The 19,914-nt window shown below is 28.5% G+C and overlaps 3 protein-coding genes across 3 annotated transcripts; all 3 read right to left on the bottom strand.

The window, feature by feature from the left end:
- Positions 1–455: 455 nt before the first annotated feature.
- On the bottom strand, positions 456–5,519 carry LOC126832986 (SEC14-like protein 1). Its single transcript, XM_050564057.1, has 14 exons — positions 5,312–5,519; positions 4,949–5,098; positions 4,751–4,882; positions 4,460–4,683; positions 4,338–4,396; positions 3,628–3,752; positions 3,376–3,565; positions 3,064–3,152; positions 2,685–2,943; positions 2,470–2,588; positions 2,263–2,388; positions 2,043–2,184; positions 1,727–1,961; positions 456–1,402 (listed from the first exon to the last, which is right to left on the bottom strand). The coding sequence occupies exons 1-14, from the start codon at positions 5,372–5,374 to the stop codon at positions 1,342–1,344; spliced, it is 1,974 nt and encodes a 657-aa protein (XP_050420014.1). The 5' UTR covers positions 5,375–5,519; the 3' UTR covers positions 456–1,341.
- A 4,029-nt stretch (positions 5,520–9,548) lies between these two features.
- On the bottom strand, positions 9,549–13,576 carry LOC126833025 (transcription factor E2F5-like). Its single transcript, XM_050564131.1, has 8 exons — positions 13,235–13,576; positions 12,568–12,677; positions 12,396–12,504; positions 11,750–12,037; positions 11,089–11,179; positions 10,956–11,027; positions 10,715–10,753; positions 9,549–10,003 (listed from the first exon to the last, which is right to left on the bottom strand). The coding sequence occupies exons 1-8, from the start codon at positions 13,418–13,420 to the stop codon at positions 9,870–9,872; spliced, it is 1,029 nt and encodes a 342-aa protein (XP_050420088.1). The 5' UTR covers positions 13,421–13,576; the 3' UTR covers positions 9,549–9,869.
- A 2,040-nt stretch (positions 13,577–15,616) lies between these two features.
- On the bottom strand, positions 15,617–19,906 carry LOC126833021 (ATP-binding cassette sub-family F member 2). Its single transcript, XM_050564125.1, has 13 exons — positions 19,745–19,906; positions 19,017–19,165; positions 18,724–18,930; positions 18,399–18,587; positions 18,193–18,333; positions 17,954–18,080; positions 17,781–17,883; positions 17,620–17,715; positions 17,378–17,557; positions 17,124–17,264; positions 16,865–17,056; positions 15,904–16,107; positions 15,617–15,814 (listed from the first exon to the last, which is right to left on the bottom strand). The coding sequence occupies exons 2-13, from the start codon at positions 19,162–19,164 to the stop codon at positions 15,683–15,685; spliced, it is 1,860 nt and encodes a 619-aa protein (XP_050420082.1). The 5' UTR covers position 19,165; positions 19,745–19,906; the 3' UTR covers positions 15,617–15,682.
- Positions 19,907–19,914: the final 8 nt, after the last annotated feature.

Genomic DNA, 19,914 nt, shown 5'->3' with positions numbered 1-19,914 from the left:
TGGATTTCCCAATCGACTAAAAAATATTTTCAGTAGATAATTCTCAACTTAGAAATTAAAAAAAAAAATGTATTTATAGTAATTTTTACATTTTTTCCGATTTTGTTAGTACAGTGTTATTTTTGGCCTTATAAAGTACTATTTGAGTACGATTACTGATAGTAAGAATCCATCGGGTAATAGGCACATAACGGACAACATAATAATTTGAAAACGCATTGTTGATTAATATAATATTATTGTGTTTATTATAAATAATAAATTAGTTAAATTTCTAATTTGCAATATAATAATTATTATTTTATAATCAACCAACATGTACAGTAGGTATTACTTGTAAGTTGTAATTATTAATGACAATACTAAAATTTGTACCAATAATATAAATACGTACAATTCAATTGACATCAGTTACACAATATTATAACAAACAACACAAAACATGCTATATATTTGTTTTTAAATCAAATTTATTTTGCTAAATCAATTTATTAATTATTAACAGCAACCAGAGAAGAAGAAAAATCATAAAAATAATTAGATTATAATAAACAAATAATTAGGTATAATGTTGGGGGAGGGTAGATTAAAATCATAAAACGTGGTTTGATCACAGGAAAAAAAATGTATATAAATAAAAGATTATACAAGAAAAACAATTGACCAAAATTCCATGTAGTCAACTATGAAAATATTAATTTAGATCTATCGGCAAACATTAATAATATAATACATATATCTATTTGCTATTAATAAGGTCCGAACCAAACGTTATCAGATCACATTGCTCGATAAAAAAAAAATTGACTAAAAACGAATAAAACCTAACTAGAGGCGGACAATATAATAATTAGATAATAGTAAGAGATAACAGATTTAATAAATTACATTATATGAGATTACACAACTCAAAGGACCACACAATAAATCGCTAGTGCATGTTTTTACACCAAATACAAATTTTAGTGAACTCACAACGACTCAATACATTTTTTTTTTCCAAGTGATATTTTGCTTTAATTATTGGTAACTCGACAATGGCTAGTTTTGTCGTAGTTATCTAATTAATTAAATATATATATGGCTAAATAGTAATAAAAAATAATATATTACAATAAAATGAACAAAAAACAAATAAATGCATCATAGCGAGGCACAAATAGTAACAAATAAATATATGAATACCAAAAAAGGTTTATTAAATAATAAATTTCTATAGGTTTTTTTTTTTTTGCTAGTTCTAAATTCGTTTTTGGGATTCTCTATATTCTAATTTTTCGAATTTTTGGTAAAAACCTATGTATATAATTTATAATTCAATAAATCTATATTGTGTTCTTATCATCTGTTGCTAAGACTAGAAAATTTGCTGTTGGCCGACATTAAACTCGTCATGGAACCACTGAATCATAACAAACATACAATGTTTTTAATACAATAGTCTTCTAAATAATAAACATTTTCAAAGCTAGACAATGTCAAGTTAGGTAAAATAATTAAAAATTCACTTTTCCCAACAATTTTTGCAATTTAACGAGTTACTTGAAAATAATTTGTAAATGATAACCAATTAGTTGAAAATAATGAGTTTTTTGAAATAAGTTTTATTTTTCGCATTACATTAATTTTTTGGACAGTATTCTAAGCCGAAATACAATTAACGAAATTAATTTTTAAAACATAAGCCAGCTTTAAAAATGTTTTGAAAAAAAGCCAATTTACTTACCGATAATCGGCCGATTTTAACATTTCATAGTAGTACATGATTTTGGCCTTAGTGTGATGTCCTGAACTGGCCACAACGTTTTCCGACGGCCAACACCATTGTAACACGTACGTACCTCTATTAGTAACGAGATGCGAACCTTGAATACTCTCGCCGTCATGGCATATAACAGTCTGTTCAACTTTTTCAAAATGTTCGCCTTCTTTCCACCCTTTTTCCATAGCATTGAGGTTACCTTGAAAAATGAATACCAAATGGGATTTCATAAACATTTGTACACAGTGAAATATCCTTCAACAATTGCTCGGCAGCTTACCTTTAGCACAACTAAGCAGCGTCGATGGTTGGACTTCGATAAGTAACCTTATAACGTTAAAAACAATATCTTGCCTGATTACATCAAAATCCCACGTAATTACTGATCCAGATTCTTCGACTTCGATAAATACTTCATGAGACTTGAAAAAAAAAATATATATATATATATTTAAAATAATAATCCAAACATAACGCTTAAGTTATAAAATCATTATTACCTGGCCTTTGGTAAGCGATACAGATTCATATATACTTTCGTCAGTAATCGTACAAGTTTCTTTTTCCAATTCTCCCTCTTTTAAATATAGACTTTTTGGTACGAAACCTCCCTCAGGAATTTTGGCCTTGAATTATTTAATATTAAAAATAAATTTACAACTTGAAAAACAATAATCATATTTGTTATATTCAAACAGGTAACTTACTATGCAGTTGCCTCCCATAAAATCTGGCATATTGTCGGGTGAAATAAACTCACCCAGACCGCCAGAAGCTTGATAGTCGTTGCCTCCATAGAATAGGAACTTGGTACGAGTAGTTTCGTCTGAATGAAGACAATTGTCAATTATAAAATCGTTTTAATGTTATTATTAATTAATAAATATTATATAATGCTGTCGACGACTTATTTTTTTCTTACTTATAAACGTGCTCACTAACGTCCACAAAACAGGAAACACACGAGGTGCACGAATGATAAGCACTCGACCCAGCGTTTCCGGATAATTTGTTTCGACAATTTCAATTATTCTAAGTAAAGCGCTTACGCCGGGTCGCCACAAGTGTCTCATGTTTAACCCTTCTAAATCGACTAACAGACACCAAGTAGTGATTGGCTTGCCAGACGTATGAGTAGCTTCTTTTGTTAACTTTAGACCTTCTTCACATATGTGCATGGCCTAAGCAGAAATAATAATAATTATTGCTAACATAATGTTAGCTTTGATGCGGAGCTGAGAAGGATATTGTTTTTACAACTACTGCAGTTTTGTAACAATTTGAAAATATGTTATAATTACTTGTTTCAGTAGACAGTCTTCGCCAACAGATTTAAGTAGACCTTTAACATCCATTTGTCCTAACCTTAAAATATATAAAGGTCGTCCTTCTATGAAATTAAAAACAAATAAAAAATTAGTCCTTAAGTAGAACATTTTGATTTTCCATTAATGGAAACCAAACTTGAACTATGTTCTACGAGACAACAGAACTATGCAGAAACTGAAATTGATTGGACCCTACGACAAATGTCACACGCATAAAACCGTCCAGTTATTTCGTAGAACAGGTCATGGGTTTTTTAAGCAAATAAAAAAACACAACTGTTTTACCTTTGTCATGGTAATGCCAACCACAAGGGAAATATTTTTTAATTGCCTCGGGAAACTCATGTTCTGATAAAATATTGTCAATATTATGCTTTTTACGCCACGTAAGCGACTGCAACAAGTTTTCCCTGGCTTTTTCAATATTGAAATCGGTAGCCCGTAAAAATCGTAATAGCGTTGTGTCACTAGGCAACTAAAAAAAAAACGGGTTTTCAAACATATTTAATGAGTTATAAAAAAAAAGAAATATCTTACTTTGGATTTTTGCAATTGGGATAGTTGCTTTTTGAACTGAACAAGTTTTGATTCTTGAAATGGTGTCAATTCTCCGATGTACCTTTTGATATATTCATCTTCTAACCATATTTTTGATTGTGAATCTAAAAAAAACCAATAAAACGAAATAGTTACAGACTGATTTAAAAAAAAAAGTTGAAATACATGAAAAAAGTAATGAAGACAATCATATTACATTATGTTAGAAACTATTATTGTAAATTATACAATTGTGCAATAAAAACTAATTTGGCAAATTAAAAACACTGCTATAACTAGTATTGACCAATATCAATATGTGATGAGTGGTTTAAAATAGAGTTGGGCAATATTTGAATAATTTGCTATCTACATAGTGATAAATAACAAATTATCTTTTAATTATTAAATTTTTATGAAAAACATTATATTTTGTTATTAGTTAGTCATTATTCAATCAAACTATTTATTATTTATGAATATTATACTTTTTTTTTTTTATTATTTGTTACTTGTTTAAATTTCTAATTATTTTAAATTATTATTTTTTTTAATTTCTATTAGTCTTTCAAAATATAATCGTAAATTCAACAGCGTCAAACTTTGATATTTTTCAATTAAACAAGCGATTTTAAATACATTTATAAATATTGTATTTGTTATTTTACTATCTTGCCTTGTATATTTCAATAGAATTTCATAGTTCTTACCTGAATTTGTCGGACTGTCTTTGCTAAGACTGGTTTGGTTTACTTCAGATAACTTCACACTAAAATAAAAGTTTAAATATGATAAAGTTTGATAAATTGTCATTATAGATAAGTTGACTTACTTTGTTTGATCACCTCCATTGGGCACCCAACGAGGAACAGTAGTTATTCCTTCTTTTCTCAATTCTTCAATGTAATACTCTATAATTTCTTTACCTTTGGAAATATTTTGTATATATTGTTTCATGCCAAGTTTTTCCATAGTGTGTTCAAAACCCAAAAAATATTTTATATCTAGCAAAGCACTTTGCTCATAACAAGTCCATTCTGGATTTTCCGGATGAACCTTCAATAAAAATATAATCAATAAAATGTTGTAAAATATCATAGATTTTGTACGTTTCACAACTTACATAGTACCGACATTTTTCTATTACATTGACACGATTGGAAAATGTCTCGTTAGTCGCTTCTATATTCAAACATCGCTCTCTCCAATCCAAAATATTTTTTTGGATAAAATAAACAAAATCTACTCCGATAATCTGTTTGAAAATATGTATATATTATATTAATCGACGACAAAAATGAAATGCCAAATAAAAGTTTACTTTTTTTATTAGGTAAGGTGCTTCGACTACGAGTTTACATCTTCGTTCGGTCGTCCTGATAGCACCGTCACTTGAGGTACAATCAGATGTCACTTCGCTTCCGACAAACACTGGTATTAGATGGGACGTCGGAAACCTCATTTCGTACGCCTGGAAAGTGTTTAAAGTTTAATCATACATAATTCACTATTTTTTTGGTCATCAGATTTAGAAAAAAAAATGTATAAATATCTCTAAGTTGTTTTGTAATTATTATAGAAACACGATCGTATATATGCTTACTTAAAACATATAGGTAATTCATTTTGTGGGAAATAATTATAATAATATTGCTATATAAAATAAAAATATTTTAATACTTACGGCCATTACGATTTCGAAGGGATATTTGTACACGCGCACCGGCGATTGATATTCTTGGACCATTTTGAACAGAGTAAATAAATTCAACAAATACGAGTAAAATCAAACAATAAAAACAGACACTTAAGCTAATTGATTATCCATTAGTTTTTGATCAGTAATTAAATTATTCAAACACTACTACAAGTTTATCACAAAGCGCAATCAATACAATGACGTCAACAGATGTGATTAATATTCGATTCGGTATACACAACAGCTGACTGATAACAAATTCGGACCGAGGTCACCAGGGAGAACACCGAAATAATTGGGCGATCGGTATAGTGATTATGTCCGTTACCGGTTACCAACGTGGTTAAAAAAATTAAAAGATATCATACCACAGCTTTTACTACTTTCGTATATTCAACAGCTATTGTTTAAATATAAGTTATTACATGTTATTATAACGCATTGTTCACAGACTTTACTCATCGCGTACAAAGTCACACCGCGCGCGGAAAGCGCACCTGAGTTTGATAATTAACGAATCTTTATATTTGATATGATTTGTGTTGTGTAATAGAATTCGCCGTTGCTATGAAGCGCATTCCGTGTGAAACCAACACAACCTGTATTTTCACTACGACAATTTGAATTTATTTCAAATTGTTAGATACCTATAATTATATTATAATAAAGAGTAAACATAAGTTGCTAGCAAGTCTATAGATCAGAAATCTCACCCGTTGGATACATTTTCGAGTACGCAAAAAAATTAGTCGAGGGTAAACATTTTAACAAATAACATCTTTATGTGAAACAACAAATTAAAACAACACCTCTTTTTATTTTCACTTTTGTGGACATTTTTTTTTGCAATGGAATTGACCCCCCGATTTGAAAAATTCTATTTCTATATGCGCCATTAGCGATAAGAAAAAATAGAACAACTCTTTTTCTACACTCAATGTTTGAAATTGAAGCGCCTAGAACACAACAGGTATAAGTGACATTTTTACCAAATCTGAGTTATGGCCACCGCTGAACTATAAATTGTCTATTTTATATGGTTGTAAAGGTATATAAGTGAATTATTCATTATGTGCTGCGATTTGGTGGCAAATCACCTAACCCCCAAACGAAACTGCCATCCGTATGTAAACTTTGAGCTTGATTTTCTCGAAATCATTAAATACACCCCTTGTGTTCTAGGCGCCTCAATTATTAATGGTAAACGACAAATTCAAGATAAATGCGTGGGCTGTATGAAGTTTTCCTCTTTAAAAATTTCTTTCTCATTGCCCGGGAAACTTTTAAAAACAAAGACTCGATTCAACATTAGGGCCGCTATTCTACGAAAGTATAAAATAGAAGAATTTAAACATACTTTTTTTTGAAAAAAAACATACATAGGTCTTACATAGGTATATTTGTAATATATTGTGTCTTAATTAGTAAACAAACATTTCTTAACAAATTTTCATCGTTCTATGGGAAGTTTGATAAGATTTTTTTTAATGAATTATTCGCGTGTGACAGACAAATAGACAACTAAGTATTTTATTAAATGACGCCAATTCGTGACCCCTGACCTCATTGTACATATATAATACATATATTATCCTACAAATTATGGAATATGTACCTGACATAATTTCATTGTTTTTATATACAAATAAATGGGTCCATATAAATATAAGTTTATGAATAATTATGCAGGTAGACGAAAACAACATTTAACACACACATACCATACAATGAAATAAAACCTAATAGTGTTATAGAATAAAAATGACTAATTGACGACTAAATATAACTTATTGTATACAAAAAAAACAAAGACAACATTGAATTTCGAATCTCAGGCTTTTCTTATATTTTTTTTACACTGTAGGTACTATTTGGTATTCATCAAAAAATGATTTTTTGTGTACATTTTTAATCGTTAAGTTCAAACCGCTTACAAAATAGCAATAGACAATTTATAAACGCACGTGTAGCTAATTTAATTACTAATTAAACGACAAGTAGTTTTAATTAGTAATTTCTTATTCGTAAATTAAATAAAATAAACATTTATTCGAATTGCGCCCAACCCTGTTCGGTGTGTTTGTTTTTATGTGTACTAATTTTGTTTTAAATTCAAGCTTTAAATTGAATATTTCAATGATTTATATAACAATTGACGTTTATTAAAACTAATCCCGATAGTTAGCAAATCTATATTTTATTTCATCGAATGTCAGTTAAAGAAAACGATTTTCTTAAATAACGCGCAAAACTACACTTTAACCACATGTAACATCTGTCTAATGTAAAAGTTACAAAGTTAACAAAACCTAAATACAAAAAAAAAAAACAACTGAAATATTGTTCGAAAATTGACAACAGCGATGACGTGTGTCAATCGTTGACTATTTTTTTTATAAACGTATGTGTATACCGACGGATCAAAACATGAAATATATTATTTACATTCGGTTAGCACTACGCATTAATAATAGTGACGCATTTCAAAATTATGGCCTCTTTATATATTGGGTATAATACAATTAGGTACAAATAACAATTCACAAAAGTAATACACGTTTGATTTTAATTGAATTTACGAGGGAGGAGGGCGGGGTTTTGTTTGTTTTGATCAGGTGGGTATAAATAAACGAATTATCAATATGACATTATAAAATTGATAGGAAAAATGTTTAAATTACACATTGCACTAAAAAGTAAAAAATAGAAAAAAAACTTGATTAAAAACATGCTTATTTCTAAAATATAGTAAAAAAAAAAATGAATTAAAAAGACGTAAAAAATAATTTTACCACACGAAGAATTTATAAATCAATTAAAGCACATTTTTTTTAAAAAATGTCAATTACTTTGAAAACGACCAAAAATTAACTACAATTTTAAATAATGTTAAACATCTTTAATTTTTGACAAAAAAGAAAAAGCGTGGGCCCTATTAACAAAATGCCTCATACATTTGTCCGATAAAATTTCAGATAATGTTTTATATTGTAAGTTTTTTTGTAATTTAAATTTGATAATACATTTCATAATACTTAACTCAATGAATTTGGACTTTGTTGATTAGGGCCCACGCTTTTTTTTTTTTGGTCAAAAATTAAAGATGTTTAACATTATTTACAATTGTAGTTAATTTTTGGTTGTTTTCAAAGTAATCGTCATTTAAAAAAGAATGTGCTACAATTTATTAATACCTAAATAATTGTTCTTGTAGTAAAATAATTTTTTAATTTTTACTATCTTTTAGAAGAAGAAGAATGTTTTTAAACGTATGTACGGGTTAGCGAGTTAAAGAAAAACATGTAAAAATGTGATTTGACCTTTATTTAATATAAACATTAGCCAATTATAATTTTACGATTTTTTTTTATTTGTAGGTTGTTCACAACTTTGAAGGTAATTTAAAGAAATACAAATTTTCTTGTTTTTATGTTTTATGAACTTTTAAATGCATAAATATTTATAATAATCCCATTTGACGTTATTCTGAATTATCATTTCCATATGAAATAGGAGGATCACAAGAAGTCGCCTAACTATAATTATATTATATAACATACTTTGCTCTTTTAGTTTTGCTATAATGCTTATGTAATTCAACCTAACATAATATATAAGTATAATAATATGTTTGATTAAATTAGGTTTAAACAATTTTGCTAATTGTTATCATTAGTGTTTTCTTGTTGTCTAAACCTAGACCCTAGTTATAAATTGTAACTTTTACCAATTTTAGTTAAACATTCTACAATTTACTTCACATTTTTTAAAACAAGAAATTTAAAATAACGATTTTATAAATTTGTTTTCAATTATTGTAAAATATTTTGAATTTGAACTATACTTACCTAAAAGTTGTAAAAAAATGCTTTATTTTAATTATATTGTTATTTCTGTTTATTAATTTTCAAAGTGTAGAATTGGTTTTTGGAACAAAGTTTCTTTTTTGAGAGTCCTCTCTTCAGGTTCAAGTAAAAATGCCAAGTATAAAAAATAAATAATCTTTATTTTTGTATACACATATTATAACAATACAAATTTAGTACTGTAATGGTAAATTGTAATTTTTAAAAATGCTACATAAAAAAAAAAATTAAGTACACATCTTTCTTAAAAATGTATACTATTAACGTACATGTATTAAATTACAGTAATAGTTAAAATTAATATATATATATAAATAAGTAATATTTTTTTATAGTATAAAAAAATACAAATGTTTTACTTAAGGGTGTTTACAGTTACTTTTTTTTAAAGTTATTACTTACAAAACAATTTTGATAAGTATACGTTTAGGTCATATAGCTTGTTAAAATATATCAACCAAGAAATACTATTCTGTTAACAATATATATATCTAATATAGATAATATAATATAGCACAAATTCCAAAAAAGATTAATTCAAGTTTGTATAATTACTAAGTTTATCGTATAATATTAAAGGGACAATTTTATAAATTCATCAACGCTGAAGGTGAACGCATATTAGATATATGTATGTATCTTTTCAAAGTCCCATAGTTAACTTTTGAATAAATAATTTATATTATCACTTGCTTTATGGGCGAAATATCAAATGCTTCAAAAGCGCCTTCTGAAGGGTCAATTAGATACCGAAAAGTATTCTCTGATGGCGGAGGACTGAGCCTATAAATCGGATCGTAGCGAGGAGGAACTAAAATCATAATCAATATTTTTATTGTTAGTATTCAATCAACAAAGTTAATTATGATAATAATATATGGTATGATAACTTTAATATCATTGATGGTTACATAACGTCTAAAAGGGACTACAGCGACATTTTTTTATGATTTTTAAGATGACCAAAAATGTTAAAATCAGCTTTGAAAAATTATTCAACGGGAGAAGTTTAACTATAGCTAAATTAAAGTTTTTGAGTGTTTAAATTTAGAAAAGAAATTCCAGTCTAAAACTGAAAATTTTTTAGTAGTATAATACAACATTTGTCATGCTCAATTTACATACAACGGTCCCTATTGATGACGATAGGTGTAAAAAATTACTGTTTCGATTCCACTTCGTTTTGGCTAAGTAATTACATTTTTTATAATATGTGTATGTATATTATAAAGACAATCGACAACCTAATATATTTAATTTAAAAACATACTATAATGATAAATTATTGAATAACGAGTTCAAAAAGTAAAATTAAGAGGAAAAGTGAAACAATTTTTTTATTAAAACAGTTAAAATTAGTACCGTATATTACCCAGTTTAAATGATATATATATATATTTTTAATACCTAATATCTCATCTAGATGGCTATTTTATTATCTATGCCATGTCGCTTAGGCCCTTTTGAGTTGTAACTGTCAATTTCATAATAAATAAATATATAATTGTACTAGATTTATTACCTTTTACTGTTTGAGAATCTTTTGTAGTTCTTTCAGCATCTAAAATGTTTTTAAAAAATTACAATTTTTTTTTAATAATACATTTTTTTAAGCCATGCTAAAATATAGTATGATAATCATTGATTAAATTGTATAGAATCATGTTTCCTACAACAATCAATAACAGTTATTCTTATTGGTAATCGCTTAAAATAAACATCCAACATATTTACGTTATCATATAATTAGAAAAAAACCATACCTAGATTTTTTTCAACTTGTTTGCCTTCTTTGTTTAATACTATTACTTCTTCTAGTTCTGTTTCTTCAGTTACTAAAAAATAACATTGACAATTAATTATGCTTAAATAAAATTACCAAACTTTGAATCATACTTTGCGTAATGCTAGTATGCACATCGATAGAACCTTCTCGTCGAGAGAGTTTTGTCGTTTTGTTCGTCAGGTCTTTTATGTTTCTTTTTTTCTAAAATCAAAAAAAGTTGATAATAATAACATAAACCGAGTGATGTGAAAAACTGTTAGAAATAAAATTGAACCGAGCTTGGTGAATTTGGTTACCTATTTGGCATTTAGTTGAATTTTGTATTTTTATGTTTACCAAGTATTTACATTGTGAGTTGTAATAAAATATACTTGTTTTTTGTACAAGTTAGGTTTAGAAGAATACTTAGATGAAGTACAGTTTGTTTCAAATTCAGAAAATGTTTAACAAACTTATTTCAACAAATCAGTAATAACAAACCAATTATATATTTTGTAATGTTAATATTTTTGAAATTTTCAAAAAGATAAAAATAAAATTATTCTGTTTATTTTTAAAAAACACTTTTTTTTTTTTTACACAGTGACAATTTACGCTTTTGGCATTTAATCCAATCTATTGTTTGGTTAATTCATGGAAATTTATAATATTTAATTTAGGGGAAAACAAAGGCATTATCAATACCAATAAATATAAAACACATTTGGTATATTGCACGAAATAGCTTATTAAACGTCACCTATGTATTCACTATTCAACAATGAAAATTACCTCAAATTGACCAAATGCTTTAAAAGATATAAGGTTCATAATGACTGGCACGTTTTTGGAATTTAAGTTTATTCTAAACGGCATGCTATTGGCATGTGATTTCATATTATAGTTTTCATGGAATTTAGTTCTAGGTATAGAAATACTGGCGCCTCTGAGAGCTTCCATCGGTTGTACAGTGAACACTGATCGTTTTTCTTGCTTGTTGGATATTTCACTACTTAATAAATACATGTAACGAGAAAACGACTTTTCTTCTTTGAGCACTTTGAAGTCACGGGTGAGAATCTATAAAAAAAATAAAATACATACATAATATTTACACATGATATGTATAGTTATCAAAGTAAGCAAGTATTGAAATAATAAATAAAATATTTTTTTGGTTCCGAAAGGAACACCAAAGCGAGTTGGTAAGGTATAAGCAGTGGCCCTGAACTAAAATGTAGTAGGAGGGGCAAAAAAATATTACAGACACCCCCTTCAAGGTTAGGTTATGTAAAAAAAGCATCGTCGAGTTTATTTTCATGGCCCACCGGCCTACCTTTCCTCCCACCACCACTCTATAACAGGGGGGCCGTAGCCCCCCCCTGAGGAGTAGGTTCGCCTCCACTGGGTATTAGACCCTGATCACTGAGAAATATACCTCTAATTGCTTATCTAATATGTCTTCTTGCCATTTGAGGGTTTGTATTTCATCTTGAAGTTTTGATCTCATTTCGGCAGTTTTTTCATCTTCGCTCGTTTCCACTCCTCTGAAAAAAAAAATTTATTTTATGAATAATTACGCTGATGAAACTTTATTGTATTTCACTTGCCTCCATCGAACTTGGTTTTTGGTTTTTTTCTCGATTAATCCAATACCTTCCAGTACATTTGTTATATCATATATTCTTCTTTTTTGTTTTACAGCTAGCATCGCTGTAGCCTGAAAATGAATACACCATCAGTAAATGAACAGTTTAGTCGAGTAGACTCTTTTCAGCTAAATCAAACCATGCTTTTTATGATCAAGGCAAATCAAAATTTAATAAAGAAAATGTATGAAATTGTTAATTAAAATTATGTATTGTATTTTTTTCATTATCGAAGATGTAATGATAAATGGTTGTTCTTATCTGTTAAGCTTAAAACCAAGTTTAGATTGACAATATTAATTAAAAAATATACCTAAATATTAAGCTAACTGGCAAGAATGACCACAAATACATATTTTGATAGAAAATAACAAAGAAAACCATATGAAGATTTTAACCAATTGATAAATAGGCCTACCACATAAGTCTGTCTTGGAGTAAAAAAATGACCGGGATAATATTTTTATATAGGAAACATTTCTTATAATTTCATTAAAATTTATAATTACGATGTGAAATTTGTTCTATGTTGAACCGGAAACATTGTTTGATTAAATGTTCAAAACGTTTTCCCTTGGCAAAAGCTAACGTTGATAAACCAATGGTTGATTAAACTACTTTATCTTACTTTATTCAAGTGCATCACTCCATCAGGAGAATTTCTCAGGAGATCTGCAAATTTTGTCGCTAAGTTTCCCAACGATTTCTCCTGTCTACCTTTACCCAAAAGCATCTCTTCGACGGTTAACATTTTTGACGACTGACTATCGTCGTCACTGCTTTCGACAAGGTCCATTGTGCTGTGTTCGTCCATGGTAAATATTCTTTACCACAAGTCATACACTAATGGATTGGTGAAAATAAAAACCTCGTCAGCAATATTTTTTACACTTTTTAATGTTAAAAAACGTATTCATGTTTTTTCAAATATTAACATTTAATCTCAACAACAACGGTAACTCGTGACTGTAGTGCGTTCAGCGTTCTGCTGTACAACAAAATACAAATAAAATCTCAACAATAATAATAGCCCTTGGTAGATTTTGTAGATAATAGATAGATAAGAAATTATTATTGATATTGTTTACTATCACAATGTGTGATAAGCTATCACTCTTATCAACGGACAGATTAACATTTTTTGCAGAATGGTGTTACCCATAATTTTTATTTTCAACTTTTTTTTATAAATAGAAAAAATATTCTGAATTACAGCAGATAATATTAGGAAAAAACGCTAACGCTTATGCGAAATGCCATTTCATATACTTGCGGCTGCATACCCACAGATAATGCAATCTTGCTGTCGCAACTCGCATTGCATCAACGCACGGTTAGCAAGCTAAATTCAGGAAGTTGCCTTGTACAAAATCTTAACAACTATTTTGAAGCGCTATTTAAAAAGAAGTATTTTTTGACTTTAGTAAATAAGTGTCGTTTTTTTAATATTGTGACAGCGTCTTTATTGAAAAAAATTAGTTAACCAGATGAAGATTATACATAAGTTATTTTTTTATTCGAATAGTTAATTTAACAAATTAGTTTATATCAGACTAGGTATTGACAGTTTGTTATACGACTAAGATTAACAGGTTCAGCGCCATATCGGTGGTGTTCACACTATGGTGTGCGCTATACTTTTTGCTCACTTCCGACAGAAAAATCATAGATGATATGTATTAGTAGGGAGTATAACATGAAACAAATTTTTGTCCAGAAAGAAGTCTTAGTAAAATATCCTTGGCGCTTGATCTGTTAATAGTAATGATATTTTTTCTTTAACTTGAGAAATTAATTAAAATCAATTCCAGAAAAAACTTGAGCAACTTATGGTTATATACTTATATATAATAAATTAATTAATAATTAAAACCCTTAACCATAAAATATCACACTCTCTGTATAAAGAATCTCTCTCTAAATAAAAAATTAATAAAAAATACATTTTAAAAACAAACCTATTTTTTTCCCAAAAACATACTTTATCATTAAATTTTCCCAAATTTTATTAGGAAAATTTCATACCCAATTGTATGAGTTTTATATTTAAAAATAAAATTAGAAATTAGATACTATTTTTGAACGTTAAGAAAAATACAATTTGTTTTTATAATTTTATTGAAACCTAAGTTATAAGTCAATATTGAGTTGTAACTTTTCTAAAAAAAAGTATCTACTTAAACATTGAAAAATATATTTTTTTTATCATTTTTTCCCAAGAATAGACCATAAAAAAATATTTGAGCGAAGTTTAAATAAAATAGTAAATAAGTAGGTAATTTGAGAAATAAAACAACTTCTTTAAGGTTGTATAATTTTTTATTTGTGAGTTACTTTATTTGTAATTCGTATAAAAAATACTATTTATTTATTTAATATTTTTGTAAATAAAATGTTATCTCAGATAATTTCAATTCTATTTAAAATATATTTCATTAATAAATAATTTTTTTTTTGAATAAATAACTTTTTATTTTTAAATGAAAAATTAACTTTAATTATTTTTTGTTTATCTTGCATCATTTAAAAATTTTATGATATACTATTATATTAATTAGATAATATTTAAACAACTAATAAAATATTTGTGTTGACTAATAATAAAATATGATTAAATGAAAGATGATTGGTTTTTTTAATCGCTTAATCAAGTTAAATAATTCCTAATATTGATGTTATTTTATTTTGGTTCTTGTCACAAAAAATATTCATTATATATTTTGTTAATTATTCCTTTGCTATTTTAAAATATTTCACATCTCTTTACAATTTATTAGGAGCTCCTAATACTCCTCCCCCTCCCGAGTTCAGGTAAAAATTTAAGAAATAATTTAGAAAAATATTAAATCTACATAATGACAAAAACCTTAATTTAATAATAAAAATATTAGATTGTGCAGCATAGAAAATGGTTAGGTAAAAGACGTATGTAATACGTGACATAGCTAAAAACACAAACCTATTTATAATAATTGTATATAGAATTGTGTTTTATTTCATTTTCATTCATAGTAACTGAACAATTTAATGATGTTAAACAGCCAAATTAAAAAAAAAAAAAAAATGAGCTAACAACTTAGCGCTTGTTAATCGCCATTTCAGCGTTGTTTTTCATAATTTTCTTTTTCAAATGTTCTTTGTAATCTAAAATGCCGGACTGCCATTTTGTTACAGAGCCGTTTTCGCAAATCCAAATTTCTTCCGCTACCTAATTATTAGAATAAAAATAAGAAAATAGATTATTGAACGAGCTGACCCTCTCTGATGTATCGCAATATATACAAATTTATGGTTTACCTGAGAAATAAGTCTGAAGTCGTGGCTAACTAGAACCATGCCTCCGTCAAAATCGTTAATAGCATCTGCCAAGGAATCGATCGTTTCCATGTCTAAATGATTAGTAGGTTCGTCGAGCAATAATAAATGGGGAACTTGCCAAGCCAAGTACGCAAACACAACTCTACATCTCTGACCATCGCTAAGCTGACGAATAGGACACACCTAAAATGCAATAACAAAAAACAAAAAAAATTAACATTTTTAATGAGGTGATCTAAATAAAAAGTAGTACTTAAGAAAATATTGTTTGGAATATTAATTAGGAAGAGCCGACGGTGAAGTCGTACGAGGTCGATTGGTTTAATGATCTTTTAATAATTTTTTATAAGCAAAACGGGGTATACTTACTTTAAGACCCATAGTTTCCTAAGGTAAGCCTAGAACTTATAAGTAAACAAACTAATATTTTCCAATACTATTTTGCTATCTATGTTTGTATACTTATAATTTGGAAATTTAATCATCAATGAAAACCTTTTAAAATCTTATAAATAAATAAAAAAATTGTTATGTTATAAAAGTTACTATAATTTAGATATGGTTCAAGGGAAGGTATAAAGCAAAATGAAAATAAGTATAATAAAATATGCTGATTATTAAAAAAAATAATTTGGTAACTAGATATTTTCACCAAGACTTCGTAAGCATAAATTGTAATTAAAAAGTTTTTTTTTAATTGCCTAAAAATATAAAAAAGTTGCTGGTTTACGAAGAATAATATGTAGAAAATATTTCCAAGCATTTATCTTATGATAGGGTTGGCCAGGAAAAGAAAAAATTTTAAATGGACTTGAAAAATAAGACAAAAACGTTATTACCAAACCTTTACTTGTTAGTTTAAGATATTAAAGAAAAGATATCTTATGACGTTATTTGCGTTTGACTAATTGCTGTCAGTTTCAACGATAATATTACTAACCTGCTGTCTTCCGGTTAAACCATAACGTCCAATGATTTTACGCATCTCTTCACGTTCCTTTACGTCCGGAAACGATTGCATCATGTAGTCTAACGGCGACAAATCTAAATCGAGAAGTTCGTGTAGATGTTGATGATACCTGGCAATTCTCAAATGGGAATTTTTGCGTATCATGCCCTCACTTGGGAATAGCTACAATAATTGTTCAATAACCAGGTATAAATTTCAACAACAAGAACATTTTTTTAAATTAACTTACTTCGCCATAAAGCAATTTCAAAAGAGTACTTTTACCAGCTCCGTTAGGTCCCACCAATGCAAGCCTCGTGTCTAGATCGATACCAAATTCTAAATTTTTATAGATGTATTGCGAAGTATCGGTATAACGAAAACTCACATTCTAGAAATGAAATAAAATTATTTTCATACATGACGAGAGTTCATAAAATCTTACTAGTTTTTTGAACCAACTCCGATTTTATTATTTTAAATACAATTAAAATTTATGTATACCTGAACCATAATAACGGGTGGAGGTATGGTTCCACATGAAGGAAAATTAAACGTCACTAATTTGTCATTGGTTACTTTCTCTGTTAGTCCTTGCGCTACCATTTTGGCTAGGGTTTTTTCTTTACTCTGAGCTTGCCTAGCAAGTTTAGCACTTCCGTGACCAAACCGTGCGATATAGTTCTAAAAATAAACGCGTTCTAGAGTTTTTTTTTTCTAAACACCTATTATAACATTGTATTTACTTTCATATGTGCAATTTGATCTTGTTCCCAATTGTATTGCTTCATTTGGTTCTCTAATTGCTCAACTCTAGTTTTGATAAATGCATCATAATTACCCTGAAAAATTTACATTACAACACTTAGTGTACCTATTTAAAAATGTTAAGCGAGTTTATACATACACCATAGTACTTGAGCCTTTTCTTGTCTAAATGAATTGTATTGGTACAAATCCCATTCAAAAAATCTTGAGAATGAGATATAATAACTAGAATTCTCTTATACCTGGGTTGAAATAAAAATAAATTATAAATATTTCTTCAGTTTTGTATGCAAACAAATTGTGAGATCTTACGATTTCAATTCTTCTTCAAGCCATACACAAGCATCTAAATCTAAATGGTTAGTAGGTTCGTCGAGTAACAACAAATGAGGAGTAACGTACAACGCTCTAGCTAAAGCGATTCTCATCCGCCAACCTCCTAAAAAATAAAAATGATTTTGGTTATAAGCCATGACGAGCCAAAGTCAAATATAGTATGTATCAATGTAAACATTGATGTATACAATGTATGAGGGACAAAATTTGATTACCTGAAAAATCTTTCGTCTTTTTGTTCTGCATTTCTTTTGTAAAGCCGAGACCGTGCAGGATATTAGCGGCTCGAGCTTCTGCTGTATCGGCGCAAATATCGTCCAACCGTTCGTAAACGTCCATGAGTTGTTCTTGTGACTCTACAAAAAAATTAATTTTGTTGGCACAATGCTAATCAACATATGTAGGGTTTTTTGAAACTTACCATCGTCGGGACACGCGACGAGTTCATCCACTAGTTTTTCGAGTCGAATTTTTTCCTGGTCTACTTCCATGACACATTGGAGAGCAGATTTTTCCGACGCTGGCATTTCTCTAGTCAAATGAAAAATATCAATTTGATCGGGAATCGGTACTTCACGATTTCCTAATACTGATAAAAGAGTCGATTTCCCTGTTGAAAATTTCAATGTTAGCAAACAATAAGTAGGTACAACCATTTTGGATAATATAACTAATATTGCTAATGATAATAGTTACCTAATCTAAAAAAAAACCTGAATTAGTTAAACATTTGATGCTTTACTCACCACTTCCGTTTAATCCAATTAGACCGTATCGCCGACCACAATTTAACTCTAACATGGTATCTTGCAAAAGTTCACAGCCATGGAAACTAATGGATAAATTATCAATTTTAACATCTCTAGATCTCGGATGCGACGCCAAGCTACCAGTACACGCACGAGCTTCAGCGTTCAATTTAGCATCGGCTTCCAGTTTCTTGCAAAGCAACTCTAAAAGTTGTAAAACAAATACAATAACTGTAAGCATCCAGTTTAATTAAATCAAGACCGTATCACTGTTTAACATAAAGCAATACCTTCTTCACTAATAGGAATACTATTGCTGCCGTGAACCCCATTGGTTTCATTTGCTTTAGTTGTAGTCGTTGTTGTTTTGACCGTTGAACGAGCTTTTGCAGCATTCTTTTTTTGTGCTTGTTGTCTTTTTTTAGAATCAGATGGCATACTAGAAAACAATTTAAACAGTAATACTTAAAAATGATCTATCATACAAAAACATCAGTACGCCATTAAACATGTATTGTCTCAGTAGTTATATTTCTTATCATTAAATGAATGTTATACACGCTATATTATTTTCAGTGTTGCTCTGGAACAAAAGAATATTCCAGTGGACTTTTTTACAATACTTTATTGATTAGTCAAACTCTTCGGTGTTAATTACAAGTTTTAAGACAATTAAAAAAAACAATTGTACAGTGTCTAAGCGCTAGTTCAAATTGAAGAATCGAGGAGGATACTGTAGATGATTTCCCCCTCCAAGAAAATTCCAGATGAGTGACAAATTGGATAGACAACAATTATTACTGTGTCCCACATAGCACTTAGTAGTAAGGTATGAACTCTCAAAAATGACCGTTGTGATAAATTTAGTCGAAAAGAATACCAAACAATGGTAAATAATTATGGTATAAGTTACAAAGTTTATCATCTATAGTACAAAAAATAATAGTATCTCGAAAATAATGATCAATATTGAAAACCATAATTATTTACACTGACATGAATATATTAATGTACTCACTTGGATTAAATAAAACCGACGGAATTAGATAACGAGTTAAATACAAATATTTTAACGAATGTACTTTCGAAAAAGTAAAATAAAAACTAATTGCAAAACGTAACAACTCCACACGAGTTTTTTGCAGTTTTTTAAAACTGCACTATAATAAGTGTTAAGTGTGAAGCCAG

Source organism: Adelges cooleyi, unplaced genomic scaffold (assembly GCF_023614345.1).
Source record: "Adelges cooleyi isolate 19-005CV unplaced genomic scaffold, UGA_ACOO_1.1 ACOO_flye_CR_arks_rails_tigmint_CR_PRNA_168, whole genome shotgun sequence".
Classification (NCBI taxonomy): domain Eukaryota; kingdom Metazoa; phylum Arthropoda; class Insecta; order Hemiptera; family Adelgidae; genus Adelges; species Adelges cooleyi.
Note: the sequence above shows the minus strand (reverse complement) of the source record. Positions and strands in the feature narration are given on the sequence as shown.

What these genes read in the sequence shown, in the direction of transcription:
- LOC126832986 (XM_050564057.1), bottom strand. Translation starts at nt 5,374, where the DNA reads ATGGTCCAAGAATATCAATCGCCGGTGCGCGTGTACAAATATCCCTTC. An exon ending in CACCTTACCTAATAAAAAAA is followed by an intron (nt 4,883 to 4,948) that starts GTAAACTTTTAT and finishes ATTTTCAAACAG; the next exon opens with ATTATCGGAGTAGATTTTGT. An exon ending in TATCGCTTACCAAAGGCCAG is followed by an intron (nt 2,185 to 2,262) that starts GTAATAATGATT and finishes TTTTTTTTCAAG; the next exon opens with TCTCATGAAGTATTTATCGA.
- LOC126833025 (XM_050564131.1), bottom strand. Translation starts at nt 13,420, where the DNA reads ATGGACGAACACAGCACAATGGACCTTGTCGAAAGCAGTGACGACGAT. An exon ending in TATTAGATAAGCAATTAGAG is followed by an intron (nt 12,038 to 12,395) that starts GTATATTTCTCA and finishes TTTTTTTTATAG; the next exon opens with ATTCTCACCCGTGACTTCAA. An exon ending in GCATACTAGCATTACGCAAA is followed by an intron (nt 11,028 to 11,088) that starts GTATGATTCAAA and finishes GTTATTTTTTAG; the next exon opens with TAACTGAAGAAACAGAACTA.
- LOC126833021 (XM_050564125.1), bottom strand. Translation starts at nt 19,164, where the DNA reads ATGCCATCTGATTCTAAAAAAAGACAACAAGCACAAAAAAAGAATGCT. An exon ending in AATTGGATTAAACGGAAGTG is followed by an intron (nt 18,588 to 18,723) that starts GTGAGTAAAGCA and finishes AATTTTCAACAG; the next exon opens with GGAAATCGACTCTTTTATCA. An exon ending in AAAGACGAAAGATTTTTCAG is followed by an intron (nt 18,081 to 18,192) that starts GTAATCAAATTT and finishes TTTATTTTTTAG; the next exon opens with GAGGTTGGCGGATGAGAATC.